This window comes from Protopterus annectens, chromosome 14.part0, assembly GCF_019279795.1.
Source record: "Protopterus annectens isolate FY-2018-M chromosome 14.part0, PAN1.0, whole genome shotgun sequence".
In the NCBI taxonomy this organism is placed as follows: domain Eukaryota; kingdom Metazoa; phylum Chordata; order Ceratodontiformes; family Protopteridae; genus Protopterus; species Protopterus annectens.
Genome location: NC_056748.1, coordinates 983901453 through 983918154, shown reverse-complemented (window position 1 = coordinate 983918154; position 16702 = coordinate 983901453). Strand labels below are relative to the sequence as shown.

The following is a 16702-nucleotide window of genomic DNA, read 5'->3' as shown; positions in this document are numbered from 1 at the left end:
CAAGTGCTTAAACAACTGCTAGGCTCCATATGGAGTACCAATGCCACAAAGTAAATTTGCTGAAAGACATTTTCAGAGCCAATAAAGTTTGCCCTTTATCACACTATTGTATTACCATGGAGTAGCTATAAGTCTATAGGGGTATTCCCCCAACATGGAGAGTGTGTGGGGCAGCAAGCTCCACTACAAAAAAAAAAAAAATACTAGTTTGAGGTTCACTGATAGTAGGCTTTAGTGAGATATTTTCATGATTTTGACACTTGTTGAAAGTTCCTTTCGACATTATTCTTGTTCTGTAGTTTTGTTAAAAATACTATCTAGTAATCAACAGAATTAGGATTTGACTAAACATGTTTGACAAATACTGTTCTAATTAAAAACGCACTTAGAAAACATCACTATTCCCATAATGCATTACTTATGGTATTTTGTGAGGGAAAACTGTTGTATCTGAAATGATTGCTGTGACTTCAGGCAGGGAGTTATCTGCAAAATCCCATAAACCCAAGAAGACTCTAGTGGGAAAATGTACTTTATTGAAAAAGATTTATTAAGTACTAAGTATAGCTGTAGAGCTGTATAGATCCTATATAGGTTCATAGGTAAGCACTAGGCTAGCTTCCCATCTGGACCATTTTAAGCCTAGACAATTTCTGTTTTTGTACTTGAAATAATCTATCCTATTTGGTTATAAATTGGCTTTACTCATCCCATTGTCAATAACTGTATATTACCCCTAATGAGAATAACTGAGATCATACCATAGATAATTTTAGAGGACCCATGCATGGGTAAAGCATTTAGGAGCTGCATTTGTCCATTAGTGGTACATGGGGCAGTCCTGGAGTAAATTTCTACGTCCCATCCATAGATCTAAGTTGTGCTTGAAAATAGGCAGGGATGAACTTTGTTTTATATGGATGGGGAGACTGTTCCACAGCAGCAGCAGTATCCTTAGTGAAATATACATGTCCCTCCAAACAGTTCTGTTGATGTTGCAGAAGAGGTTTAGATTCCTAGACTCAGTTAATGCCATTTGATTTGCTGATGTGCAGTAAATGCATTAGTAGAGGGTCAGAGTTTGCCTTGTATGCCAGACAAAGGTCACATCTTAGCAGTCTATAATTATTTATTTGCTTGTTTGTCTGATTGATTACTGGGTGATTAATCAAGTTTGAGTACCATATTTTTCTACAACCTGGGTCATTGGGGAACATACAAAGATAAGCAAAAGTGAGAATTAGGACATCAAGAACTTATGAATTTACAGTTTCATACCAAACCAAATACATGAGCTATTAAGCTGTGTATCCCAGAGCTGTATTAATGATATATCAAAAGATAACCCTGCTTGGGAGCTATAGTCCAACAATATTATCCATTCCTGTGAGTGGTAGTACATCATTAGAATGCTATGAATTTATAGTTTCATACCAAAGCCAAATGCATGGGCTCTTAAGCTGTATATCCCAGAGCTGTATTAATGATCTGTGAAAAGATAAACCTGCTTGGGGTGCTATAGTACAACAGTATTATTCATTCTTGTGAGTAGTGCATCATTAGAAAGGACATTCAGGTGGAACTGCCATCTAGGACTCTTGGACTCTAAGGCGTGGTGTAGAAGTTATCGTGGTTTTGATGTGCATTATGTACTGGTTTTATAATTAAGTTCCAGGAAGATTTACATTTATAGTAGCTTTAAATGGATTAAAGGGGAATTGTGAAGTTTATCCCAAAAAAGTGAACTAGTTTGGAGAAAGTGCAGTCCATAGATTGCAGATGTTCTAAGAGTATTTGGTGAATTATTGCTGCTTTACTGGTAGACCTGTAAAAGTATTGTGTGGTTTGAATGTGTTGGTTGTTGGCCAACTGTGTGCAGTACTTTACAATTAGGTGATTATTTGTATGGGAGTACTTTACATTTAGTTGATTATTTGTAAAGGAGTTAAGAAGAAAACCTCGTCTTTCAGCATTTTGAGATGTATACATATCCAATTTGTCAGTAAAAATAAACTGATCAATTTTGTTAAAGTTGGTTCGAATCCATTAGTTATTTACTAGTTTTATGGTGAAAATGGAAAGGGCATATTCAAGCCTAAGGATCCTAGCATTACACTCTGAACTTTAAGCATTATATAGAATATTATTTATGCAAACCCTACTTCAGAAGCTCATCTGCAGTGGCTGTGAAAATACGGATTGTATAGAATGTGTATTATGTTTTGTTTTATAAACACTGCATGTGGTAAGTATATATTTTATTCTGAATGTCTAACACTGTTGCTCACTTTTCAGGCATTATACGGACATAAAGAAGCAGTAACTTGTCTAGCAGCATCTGCAACATACGGTGTCATAGTTAGTGGATCTCTCGACAGAACGTGTATAGTCTGGGACTTAAATCAGTTGATCTACATCACACAGCTTCCAGGACATGAGACTGGGCTCTCGTGTGTTGCCCTCAATGATTTAACTGTAAGTTTTTTTTTTTTTTTTTTTTTACGTTTTTTTTCCCCTTTTTTTACATTATCTATGAGATGGTGTAATGGAATTAATGGAATTGTATGGGAATTTTTCTGGGGTCAAGGTATTTTCAGAGTTCAGGAAAATCTCTCTCTTTTTTTTTTTTGCTCTGTTACATTTTCATACAGACAAGTACAACACACTACAATGATCACATTAGTCACTCTGTAAAATAAATTATATTTCCTTTGAGTGGCTTATTCAGAAATAAACCTGTGCCTTAATCTGTACTGTGTGTTACAGATTGTCTGACAATAGTAACTGATTCCATGTCAGAATTGTAAGACTACTAATTAAAAGTCAAACAAATATGAAAAGTAAATAGCAAATTCTAATTAATTATACTGAATCTTGACATTTGCTGTAATTTCATTAAGGCATTTTTGTAGTTGGGCTTTGCCCCGCCTTCCCTAACATGTAGTAATTCCAGAATCAAGAGTATGGGGACAGTTTTGAGGTACCACAACTTCAAACTACTGTGTTCTCCATTTTAGCACTTGCAATCTCAGTGCTTTTCATCTCTCAGTTATCTTCCCATTTCTAAGAGGATATCAATGCTAACCAGCTCTGCCTCTTGATGAAATCTGGTGAGAAGAGCAAAAGAGGAGTACACTCAAATCCAGCATAAATTAAAGGAAGGAAGCAGCTTTGACAGGAGAGTTGCAGAAAAATAGAGTCTCAAACTCAAGCAGCCACAGAAAGCTGTTTTTAAAAAAACAGATATCTTTGTGTAGCTATGAACCATCCTTACTCAGTGAACACTTGGTAGATGGTTATTTCCAGGATAAAAGTATCAGCAAGTAAATGAGACCACCAGATGTCCTTCAGATAAGTAAAACAAAGGTGAGATCTTAAATTGACTGTCTGGAAATAGAATCCCTGGTAATCGGCTTACAGTTCAGGCCATACATTAATAGAAACCCATCAACTAGGGAGCTTCCTCTAGAAAGATAATGTCTTCCAGTACCCAGCCTTTTCCAGTCATTCATGAGCTTCACGGTCTAGTTGTATCATAAACAGAAAAGCCAACCAGGCTATAGGCCACCCTGTGATTGCCTGTAGAGTGGTTTTTGGCTCTGCTAAGCATCATCAGCATGTTTTATACTTTTGATGCATACCACTGCTTTTAAAATGCTTTGGCTGACCTTGCATAGGTAGGCTGAATCGAACTGATAAACTCACTAAGCAAAAGTAGGAGAGTAGGGAGGAAGAGAAAACTAATTTAAACAAACAAACAGATCCACATAATTAAGACATTTTAAATCATACTCCATCAGTTTAGGTACCACTTATTAGCAATGGTTAACACAGTCATTTAAAACATAGCCATTTAAGATAATTTTAACTGTAGTGTTGAGCCATACTAACCCAATTCAAATAAGAAGGCACAGTCAACAGTAATAAACAACATTGAAACAACTAACTGGACAAAGGACTAAAAAAGTCCTTCTTATGCAGTTTAGTGAGGAAAGTGCCAGAGGTTTAATTAACCACAGGTATGGCATGACCAAAGCAGATGTTACGCTACATACAAACTCCAGGGCCTTACAAGCTTTGCTTTCGCCAGCACTTTTTATAGCGGTAGAGTACTAACCTCAGATATGCATAGTACAGATTAAAGGAGAGGAAGAGAACAGGTAGGTAAGGTGTTCTAGATGTGATCGGGCAGTGTGGCATATAAACTGTGTGTCGGGCAAATTGCAAGAGTTTAGTGCTTGAGATGAGAATAGGAGGTGAGGTCATTGGGGAAGGAATGGAGCATGGCCAAGAATTTACTAGAGTTAAGCATAACTGAATAATAAGTACAGATGGCTAGGTCTGGAGGGTGATCATGGGAGAACCTGTAGAAGCCAGGAGCATTACTGTGGGGACAGGGATGGTAATGTGAAAGAAATGGAAAGGGTAGCCATGGCAGATTTAGAAATTTACAAAAGATAGTACGAAGCCTGCTCAGTAAATCACTTGTATGTATGTAAAGGGGAAGCCTTGGCATTCCCTGCAGTAATATTTGAATCTTAAAAGAGTAGGCACACATCCCTGCAATGCACTCCTGAATCCACCATTGGTACACAGGAGAAATGAGATAAAAGGAGAGGCCATCAGGAGGTAAGTGATTCAGTGGAAAAGGAATCTCAGTTGAAGAAGGACAAATTCAGTGAGGTAAGACAGTATTGAGGTAAAAGAAGAGGAGGCTAGTACAAAGGAGATGGTGGGAATTAATAGAAATGAAGTGCTAGAGCAGCGGCAGGCTGAGGCAGGATTGCAGCCCCCCCCCCCAAGGAAGAGTAGAGAGAACAAAAAAGAGAAAAAGGCATGAGATAAAAGGTGAACAACGACGACCTGGGGATGAATGCTCCTGTGAACAAAATAATGAATAAAAGCTGCAACTGTTTCCAAAGCATTCACCGGAGCAAAAACGGCAGTAAACCACAATGCTGTTACAGTGGAGTAAATATCCAAAGATTGTGAAGTCGACACCACATTAAAACTGGCATAAAACTTTTTATTCACACAAGTAAGGGCTTTTGCCATTAGGCTTCATCAGACTTTAAGTCTCTTCATTAAACAGTAGTTTAAAAAACAGACGAACCAAAGCCATAGGCTCATGTCTCATCAAACGTCATCAAACCAATTAAATATTTAAATGTTAAAATATTTAAAGGTACCATTTATTTGCAAATGAATGGAACGATAAATAAAAATAAGAATAATAATAATGGTAGTAAAATCACTAAAAAATAAGACATATTTGAATGCCAACACTAAACTCTGCGCTGATGGGACACAGAGCTCAAATACAAGCTGATACAGTCTCCTAAGTTTGGGTCTAGATAGTCTCCTTTTGCTGAGGATGGGCTTCAAATTGACCTTGTCATTTAGACCCGGTTTATTATCCGCCCTACAGCGGATGATCCAACGTATCTCAATTCCTCAGTATAGTTCTCAATATCACCACCCCTAAGACTAGATGCAACAAATTGCATGCTCGAAAAACTAAAAGTATGGTCAGGCCCTAAAGATTTACAGTGTTTCGCCAGTGCATTATGTTCTGAGCCAATACTTATGTGATATATATGTTCCCTGATGCGTTCCCTCAATTGTCTATTGGTTTTCCCAATATAGAACGCTGTACATGATCTGCACCTGGCTAAGTATACAACACTCATACTCTGACAATTAGTCATAGTGTGAAACTGAAATTCATATCCAGTGACCGGATGTACAAAAGTATTGTTCGTATCAATACGTTGGCATTGCCTACATTGATTACAAGGAATAGTATTGTGAACGGAACAAATACTGTGTAAACCAAGGAGGTGGTGACATAGCATCCGTTTCAGATTTTGTTTGTTCTTATACAAGAACTTCGTTCTAGCGCCCACAATGTCAGTAATATCCTCATTAATCAAAAGTGTGGACCAGTGCTTCTCAAAAATTCTCTCTATGTCCTTAACATCACCCATAAAGAAAAGGGGTACTCTCAAATTCACCCATCTTCACTATCTGTTCAGAGTGGTAATTATAACCCCATTCCGAAAAATATGGGGAAGCCTTCCTGTGAACTGAATAAGAATATCATCATCTTAGGGCGGATAATAAACCGGGTCTAAATGACAAGGTCCATTTGAAGCCCATCCTTAGCAAAAGGACACTATCTAGACCCAAACTTAGGAGACTGTATTAGCTTGAATTTGAGCTCTGTGTCCCATCAGCGCAGAGTTTAGTGTTGGCATTCAAATCTGTCTTATTTTTTAGTGATTTTACTACCATCATTATTATTCTTATTTTTATTTATTGTTCCATTAATTTGCAAATAAATGGTACCTTTAAATATTTTAACATTTAAATATTTAATTGGTTTGATGACGTTTGATGAGACATGAGCCTATGGCTTTGGTTCGTCTGTTTTTTAAACTACTGTTTAATGAAGAGACTTAAAGTCTGATGAAGCCTAATGGTGAAAGCACTTACTTGTGTGAATGAAATGTTTTATGCCAGTTTTAATGTGGTGTCGACTTCACAGTCTTTGGATATTTACTCCGCTGTAACAGCATTGTGGTTTACTGCCGTTTTTGCTCCTGTGAATGCTTTGGAAACAGTTGCAGCTTTTATTCGTTATTTTGTTCACAGGAGCATTCATCCCCAGGTGGTTGTATTTCATTCTTGATTTATTTTACCACGAGGGGAGAATGGCAGTTACTACTAATAACAATATTGAGTTGCTGTATACTTTGCAAGGATCTGGTTGCAATAACCGGAAATCATCCCGGTTCCAGGACTGTGTTTCTGGTGTGGACAATTTACTCATTCTTTATGAGCTGAATCTGGAGGAAGAATCAGATGTCAACAATGTGGAACTACTGACTGGACTCGGTGAAGACCTGAATAGGTTAGAGCTTGACTTCTTGAGACTTAAAAAGTTGCAGTTACAGCGTCAACACTTCGAGGCTTGTCTTCAGAAACGTATAGTGCCTCGAGGACTGCGCATTTTAAAGATGCCTACTACAGCTAATTTGTTTCCTGAATTACTGTATAAATGGCAACAGCTCAACTTGGAGCTCATCTTTAGTTATATGAAATTATTAATTGACTTTCATGGTCCTGAAGAGGAACTGTTGAGAAAGAAAGTTACTGAATTATACAACTTAATTGTTACGAAATATGTAACACCTAAGGCGGAGTCTGGTTTGGAGAGACTTATGGACAATGTGCTACTATTTGAGAAGCGTCTCTTAGAGCAAAAGAGGAACAAGATCCTCAGAGATGTTAGGGACTTTAAACTCGGCCAGGTCTTTACTTGGCCGAGGAACAATGTCAGTAATGTTAATAATGTGGTAACTAATGTTGTATTACCCTCGAATGATGTTTCTGAAGTGGTTAGTACTGATTTAAATAGTGTTAACAATGCAAATAGTGAAGTCGACTCAAATAATGCCATTGGTGTTAATGATGCTAACAATAGTAATGCTGCCTCTTCTGGTTCTCCGGAGGGCTTGGTTTATGCAAATAGCCATTTAAACCAGGAACAAAGGCCAAGAGAAGGTGGGTTTAAGCTTTCGGCTCCTAATATGGAACCTGTTGTTAGAAGGAAGAACCATTGAGTTACTCCGATACATGTACCAGAGGGTAGTATAAACCCCCAGACCCCTTTCCCGATCGAGTCTTTTCAGTCTGTCGGTAGACAGAGATCGGGAAGCAGAGGGCGGCAGAAACGGAAGGGGTTGGGGGGGGGATACACCGGTCCTACCTTGAAGAAAATGTGGCAAAGAATAGAGGGTCTTTGATTGTGAACCTATCTGATAGGGTGTTAAGTGGGTACGAGGAGCAAGTGCTTAATAAAGGACTATCCTTCATTCCCACTAAAAAATGGTGATGTAACTGACTCTATTTTAGATGTCAAATTATATGTACGGAATGTGCAATTAAAATTGGATTTTGGTAATAGTGAGCGTAATAACACCAGGAGTGATTATATGTCTATATTTCGTCCCATTAGTACATATGTTCCAATGTTACATCCTTTATTGGATACTTTCTCGAGGCTGGTAGAGAATGATTTACATAGGTATTATGAGAAGGATCATAAAATTAGAAATAAAAATAGAAAGTATAATCTAACCTATTTACAGAGACAAGCACTATTTAATTTAAGTAGGGACATTTCTATAGTGATTAGGCCCACTGATAAGGGTGGCCCGATAGTGCTAATGAACAGTAAGGACTATCTTGATAGCATGAAGCAGATGCTAGGTGAAGGAACATTTTATAGTAAAATCGACATTGCTGATGTCACTAACAAAGTGTTCAGGGTATATGATATGCTTGATGATTTAGTAAAGGAGCATATTATTTCCCGGCACCTGTTTAAGTATCTAAGGGTGAACAATCCCCTCATACCAATAATCCAAGGGTTACCGAAGGTTCATAAGTCGATATTTAAATCACCCTTGTGCCCTATTGTTGCTGGGCAAGGTTGGCTTACTGAACCCTCTTCTATTTTCTTGGAGTATTATTTGAGGCCCATAGTGGATGTTAACCCAATTATATTGAAAGACAGCAAACAATTTTTACTGGATTTGTATAGTTATACCAGGACCCTCGGTGAGAAAGACTCTTACATTTTAGTGACTTTGGATGTCAGAAGTCTATTTACGATGATACCCAATGATTTGGGTGTCACAGCTGTACAGCGTTATTTAACTACCAAATCCAGTTTGGACAGCAAGACTACAGATCTTTTGGCTTTGTTTCTGGAAACAGTATTAGACAATAATATCTTTATATTCAGTGAAGATATATATTTACAGAAGGATGGCGTAGCTATAGCTACGCCAATATAGTAATGGCGGACTGGGAGGAAGAACTTCTTTTTCCACTAGCAGCCTTCCAACAACATGTTGGGTTTTACAGGCGGTTCGTGGATGACCTCTTCTTGATTTGGAGGGGAGATGAAGCAGGATTGACTAGCTTTGTGTCCGTGATGAATAATTTAATGAATTTTCTTAGCTTTACGTTGAGATTTTCCACAACTGACCTATCGTTTTTAGATGTACATGTAATGAGACTTGAAAATGGTTTATTGAATACTTCGGTTCACAGGAAGGCATGTTATAGGAACACCCTTCTTCATAGACGAAGCATGCATCCTAGGTATGTGTTCGACAATGTTTTGAAGGCACAGCTAATGAGAGCATCTAGGCTTAACGCCCTTGATGAAGGTTACGCACAAGAACTGGAAATCCTTAGGGAAAGGTTTGATGAGAGGGGTTATAAGATGATGGAAATAGATAGAATGACAGCGACCGTGAATGAGTTAAGGTCTACTAGGGCTTCCCCATATTTTTCAGAATGGGGTTATAACCACCACCCTGAACAGATAGTGAAGACGGGTGAATTGAGAGTACCCCATTTCTTTACAGGTGATGTTAAGGACATAGAGAGAATTTTTGAGAAGCATTGGTCCACACTTTTGATTGATGAGGATATTATTGACATTGTGGGCGCTAGACCGAAGTTCTTGTGTAAGAACAAACAAAATCTGAAACGGATGCTATGTCATCACCCCCTTGGTTTACAGAGTATTCTTTCCGTTCACAGTACTATTCCTTGTAATCAGTGTAGGCAATGCCAACATATTGATACGAACAATACTTTTGTACATCCGGTCACTGGATATGAATTTCAGTTTCACACTATGACTAATTGTCAGAGTATGAGTGTTGTATACTTAGCCAGGTGCAGATCATGTACAGCGTTCTATATTGGGAAAACCAATAGACAATTGAGGGAACGCATCAGGGAACATATATATCACATACGTATTGGCTCAGAACATAATGCACTGGCGAAACACTGTAAATCTTTAGGGCCTGACCATACTTTTAGTTTTTCTGTCATGCAATTTGTTGCATCTAGTCTTAGGGGTGGTGATATTGAGAACTATATTGAGGAATGTGAGATACGTTGGATCATCTGCTGTAGGGCGGATAATAAACCGGGTCTAAATGACAAGGTCCATTTGAAGCCCATCCTCAACAAAAGCAGACTATCTAGACCCAAACTTAGGAGACTGTATCAGCTTGTATTTGAGCTCTGTGTCCCATCAGCGCAGAGTTTAGTGTTGGCATTCAAATATGTCTTATTTTTTAGTGATTTTACTACCATCATTATCATTCTTATTTTTATTTATCGTTCCATTAATTTGCAAATAAATGGTACCTTTAAATATTTTAACATTTAAATATTTAATTGGTTTGATGACGTTTGATGAGACATGAGCCTATGGCTTTGGTTCGTCTGTTTTTTAAACTACTGTTTAATGAAGAGACTTAATGTCTGATGAAGCCTAATGGTGAAAGCGCTTACTTGTGTGAATAAAAAGTTTTATGCCAGTTTTAATGTGGTGTCGACTTCACAATCTTTGGATATTTACTCCGCTGTAACAGCATTGTGGTTTACTGCTGTTTTTGCTCCGGTGAATGCTTTGGAAACAGTTGCAGCTTTTATGAGATAAAAGGTGACAGGATGCATAAAGAGAAGAGATGAAGGAAACAAGGTGGTTCAGTAACTATCAGGTAAAAGGGAAAAAAGATGGAGGAGGAGATAAGGATAGAGAACTCAGAACTTAAGGGCAAGGAGTTAAGCAAGACTGAAGAGTTTGCATTGTTGGTATAGGCAAGATGCTGATAATTGGTGATTATGTTTACTAACCTCAGAACCTTGTAGAATAGGAAAAGACAGGCCTGGCCACAATGAAGAATGCGCCAGACATTACCCTGGCCAGGCAATGGGGGACAGAATGAACTGAAGAAAAGAAGAAAAAAAAAGCCTAACCAAGTCCATATCAGAGCTAATAATCTCACAACATGGATACTAGAAGAAGTAGCCAGGAGACCAAATGGGGTGGCAGTACTTGCCTAGAGGTTGTACATGTGCTTGCTGACAGCAGACAAAAGAAGTTCTGAACCAGAGATTATAATGCACAGTTGCATCATTGGGTACAGGATAGTGGACATAGACATGTAGGCAAATGGGGGATGGGGCTTGGCTTGGGAGGAGCTTTTTACTGATGACTTGCTTCACCTCAGAGGAAATCAACATGGGTGAAAAAGGGCACCATAATACCTTTAACCTGAGGTGGAGATGAAGAAAGCAAGGGACAAAAAAGTCTGAAAAAAGCAAATAGGACACAGCAAAACTAGTTGAAAATGGAAAATTATCATTGGGCAAAAAGGACACTCAGAAGTGTAGGAAAGAGGAAGAAGAGGTATTGGAGCAAAGAAGGAGTTAGAAGGTGATGTTTTGCAGGGCAAGACTCAGGATGAAACAGGTTAATTGCAGATTTTGCTGTGATGTGACAGAGTTAAGATTTCCAGTGTTGTAGAGAATTGGGCAACAGAAAGGATGTACAGGGATATGGTAATTCCTTTCTGCCATATGTTCATGTGTGATGGCAGACAGGAGGAACATAGTATTTGTTCCTTTTTTTTTGTGTGTAGTCTGAGCTCCCTGCATCGACCATTGAGTCCTGCCCACCAGACTGCTCTTTCAACCCATGTGTTCACCCTAGTAGTGAGCCCTATAGCCCTTCAATTTCTAAGGTTAAGCTAGCCAGGAAGGAAAGTCATCATTTGTATGAAGGGAGACAGTGTTTTTTTCCCCACTAAGCCCTAGCCTCCACTGTGCTTGTATGGTCATGCCTAGGTGATTGGCATGTAATAGGCCTTTGAGATGTATCTCCATGCCTCCACATGTACTATAATCAATGACCATGCCCACATCCCTTGTTGGCTACATTCCCTGAGTTAGCTCCTGTCTCCTTAGTGACTACAGCCACTGCATGCATAGGCATATACTCACTTCTGCTCCCTTCAAGAAGGAGCAAGCCACCTAAGCCTAATCATCCATCTTCCCCTCTTGAGGCTAGCTCCAGCAGGTGCTGATTGATCATGGGCCACTTAGGTTGTAGTCAGATTTTTATCCCCCTATCCAAGATGTTAACAAGCTATGCATCTGTCAAGATTTGAGGACTGGAAGACAAAATACTATGAGGTGGATTCCAACAACTTCAAAGTCTACTTGGATAAACATGATTTATTTATTTTTGTTTACTTTTCTTGTGTTAACTTTACTGACTTTTGAATTAATTACTTACTAAGAACTTACTGGTTTACAATTTAGATTTGCTAGTTTATTGTTGATTTACATAATTATAACTATGTGCAATTCATGTGTCGGTGTCTTAGCAGACTAGTTTATTGCAGAAGTGATTTAGATCTGTAGACTTAGCATAACTTCATTCCTGGATATAAATTATATACATCATGAAAATATATTGCAAGTTTATTATTTTCAGTCTGTTGTTTTATTTAAATCAATTACATATTAAGAGCTTGATGAGTTTCATTATTTTTTCAATTTATAACAGCTGTTGGTGTCTTACCGAATAGTACACAATATGATGATTTAGATTTGTAAGGTTGGTGTCTTTATAGTTAGTCCACAATGCTTAGTAATACAATGGATATTATATAAGCCTGTATTTTTGTCTTTATTCTTTAAAAGGTGAACTTTTAAAGCCACTGATTAAGGTAGTATATTGTCTTATTCTGCATTTGTAGAACTGGGAGCCATGTGGATTCATATATTTCCTTTATATATACTTCTATTTGTTTCTAAACTTGTTGTTTGAGTCTTAAAGCAAAAAAAGCCTTATTTTTGTGTGTGTCAGGTATCTGAACAGTGTGTGTGTGAGTTTACTGTCTACTCCTTAAAGAACTGTGAAGTTATCCCAGTAAGAAATGGGTTACTGATGCATAGTTTCTTTTTTCCCCCTAGGTGATGCATGTTAGGTGATAATTTTAGCCAGTTATTCTAAATTGCCATTGGGCATCCACGGTGGTGCAGCGGTTAGCGTTGCCGCCTCACAACAAGAGGTTCTCCGGTTCGATCCTCGGCTGGAGTGCCTTCTGTGCGGAGTCTGCATGTCCTCCCTGTGATCTCGTGGGTTTCCTCCGGGTGCTCCGGTTTCCTCCCATATCCCAAAGACATGCTGTAGGTGGATTGGACACTCTAAATTGGCCCTAGGTGTGAGTGTGTACGTGTGTGTGCCTTCTGTGGAAGGTTGGGCGCTGGGCTGGCAACTCGACACCATAAAACTTCACTGCCAATCATGAGCGGACAGGTGATCCGCTGTGGCAACCCCTAACTGGAAAAAGCTGAAAGAAGAAGACGATTCTAAATTGCCATTAACTTGTCACTTACTTGAGGGTAAAGCAGGCTAGGTAGTTAATGAAATATTTATGTGCATCAGTAAACTTAGAATAATAAAAATATGAAACATGAGGCTTCAAGAATGAAATGACATGAAAGGAGTAGGACAGACTGGAAAAGAAGAGAGGAAGAGAACGATAGGCTTTGTGTTCAGTTTGCAGGGCAGTAGCTTGGCTTTTGTATGGTGTACAATGTAGGGTTTGTAAGACAATATGGAGCTTAAGGGAATAATAAAGGAATTACAGATAGTAGTAGTCTTATTAGTCTGTTGAGACAGAAGAGAGTGTAATTGAAAGGAGGAAACTGGAAAACAGAAAACGGTATGGAGTGTGAAAAGATAGAAGCTAGGACGACAGAGGTAGAAGGTGCCAGAATGAATCCATGTCAGAAGAATGCTACACAAAAAGTGTAAGTTGTTGACATGTTGCAAGCCTGCTATGTGTTAAAAAGTAATATGACATATTCGTATTACACTGTAAAGGAGTACTGCAACAGTAAAACAGAAACATATCTACAAAATGAGAGCATATTACTGTTTAGACACTCACCCACACAAAGCAAAGGTGAAAGTATAGCAGGAAAACAGGTAGACAAGCACTGCTAATGGAGCATTGCATTTAAAAATGCTGTAAACCAGAAATTTCAGTATTTGATAGGTGATACAAGAGGTTACACCCCAAGAATATTTTACAGTCAATGAAGTAAGAAGAAACACAATGGACATATCAGATCATGAGAATGATGCCCACTTGGTAGGTCCAGTTAGAAAAGGGACAGTCTAAGAATACAGCCAGTTCCAGAACCATAAACGCTGCTGTATCATTGAAGGCCAAATATACTGTAAGGAGAAGAGCAGCAATAATCTACTGCATATACAAAAATAATAGAACAGTCAACGGCTTGGCAGTAATAACTCAGCTACCAGTTGGAAGGCACTCAAATATATACTGCTTGACTATGCCCCGAAACCTCTACTCCCATCATAGCCACTGTGTATGAACGCATATGGAAGAAAAACATGACCTGCAAGTTGTACTGGATGTACTGATAAGAATACCTATTGATTTTGTTGGCATGCAGCCAAAATGGAAAGTCCTACTTCAGCTATTTATTACAATGAAAAGATCAAAGAAAAGAGAGGCATATATTCGACCAGACTGTGCAATCTGTGAAAGATTTCAGTCTGAAGTTCTTTCTGTTAAGAGACAAACTCCTTCTGCCTAGTATTTTTATCATAGAATACAATATCACAGTCCTTGTGATAACCATCAAAGAAACTTTGTCTGATAGCATTTATGCATCCTTTTAATAGATGGTACATCTTCCACCCCCAGCAAGGTCTGCCAATATTCACACTGAATTCATGGATGTGATAAATGTTGGACTAATGTGAGCTACTGCCACTTGTACAAAGAGTACAGCCTGCTTTCTGAACTCCCATTCCAGATAACCAAAGTAGAAGTGTCAGTCATACCAGAATATACTGTATTTAGACTTTGAAAGTGCAACCTTAGTAAGCACTAGAAGGAATCTCCTTCATGTAAGCCATCAAGGATGCAGTTTCCTTCTGAATCAGATCATTTGACACCAAATTCAATGTAATGGGCTTGCCAATGCCAGTGGCATTGGTAAAACATTTTCTTTCCTTTACAAATAGCTTTCTGCCCTAACTTCTTTTGCCTGCTAGTGACATACCTTTAACATTTAATAAGCTGTGGGAAGTGTTTCCATGATTGTCTATGTCATTTCTTTAAGTTTTATGATAAAAGCTACTTATAGGATTGTGTTGCAGAGACACATTAATTTAAATAAAAAGGAGGCCCATTATACAGTCTCACATGCTGGAGTGCATTATTTCTGTTTGAAGCTAGGCATCTTTACATGCTAAATGAAATATAGTCAATACATAATGGTTTAATGATATGGCTGGCCAGGTGGAGGACTTCCATAACCCACCGCTGCAGTAGCCTAAGCTATTTGGGCTTTAACCCATGCACCGGACAGCTTCAGAGAGTTTGGGCACCCTTCCAGATGCTCCAACTGCTAGGAGCACAATGAGCCATTCCATGTAAAAGACAGTTGGAGTGCCAAATAACTTCAAAGCTTTGTTGTCTCTGAAATGAATACTTCTTTGGCAGGTCTCATAATTTTGTCAGTTGGCTAGTGATCCCTCAAGAGCTGGGAAGATAAGTCCCTGCTGGGGAAGGCCTTCCTTTTTTAATTGAATTTTATGAGGAAAACTTGTTTTTATTCTGTCAGAAGATGTTTACTTGTGCTGAGAAACAGAGAGAGATTAGGACTGTCATTTCACATTGAAAGTAACTGTCATGTTGGTGCTTGTGTAAGCTTTTTGGATGGAAAAGTTTAATTTTTGACTATAAGCTTATTCATTTATTGAAAGTTATTGTGTTTGGGACAGGATATTGTGCTTGTGCGGACTTTCAGTAGTTTACTGTTCTCAGAACATGTACTCTACTTGTTCACCTTACTGACTCATCAATGTTTCATGAACCTCATTTCAGACCTCCTTCCTGGCTTAAGAAAGGAGCAACAGTTGTTCTTTATGGTAAGATTCATGGAATTTTTTGGAAAGTATTGAAGGAATTGAGTTTGATGAAAACGATATATCTATCACAGTAGATGTCAAGGATATATACATATATATATATATATATATATATATATATATATATATATATATATATATATATATATAGTAATTCCTCATGATATAGGGGTAGGGTTGTTTTGTCAATTTCTTTCACGTAAACAGGTACAACAAGAAAACATCAATGTATATGAACAATTGTTGAATATAGTCCTGAGGAATAATTATATTCAAGGGACAAAAAAATGGAGTGACTATGCCTCCCCTCCCATTGGATCATTGTTTGCTAACATAGTTATGGTAGAGTGGAAGAGGAAACATGCATTAGTGGGCCCTTTTAAGGATTCTTAGAAATTTTATGTAAGGTATTTAGATGATATGTTTTCTATTTGGAAGGATAGTAAGGAACAAATACCACTATTTACTGAGTACTTGAGTAATAGTACTTCCTTCCTTAAATTCACTTCACAAGTGGAAGAGAGGACTATTTCTTATCTGGATGTCCTTCTAGAGAAGGAATTGAGTTACTTTGGCACAGAAACGAGCAGATGTTCTTCGTGTTTCACTGTTGCAGTCCTCACATATGGGTTATCCTGCTCCTTGTAGCCCTCAGATATGGGTTATCCGGCTCCTTGTAGCCCTCAGACGCCTGAATACCAGAGTCCTTGGTATATGACGTCGGCTGCCGCCGGTTATAAAACTGATGTCAGTACGTTAGGTATAAAGGGAGGCAGCCGGCACCATTTCCTCAGTCTTTCTTGCCACGGAGCCCAAAGCAGATGCAATTCGCACTAGTGC

At 38.3% G+C, this 16702-nt stretch overlaps 1 protein-coding gene across 1 annotated transcript in view; it reads left to right on the top strand.

Annotated features, from left to right (window-relative positions):
- The window catches only part of WDFY4 (WDFY family member 4), a 4454583-nt gene that overhangs the window by 4043626 nt on the left and 394255 nt on the right, over window positions 1–16702 (top strand). The window contains exon 55 of the mRNA XM_044055648.1: window positions 2296–2475. Coding sequence (XP_043911583.1) covers window positions 2296–2475 — 180 coding nt within the window. The remainder of the gene's footprint in view (window positions 1–2295; window positions 2476–16702) is intronic.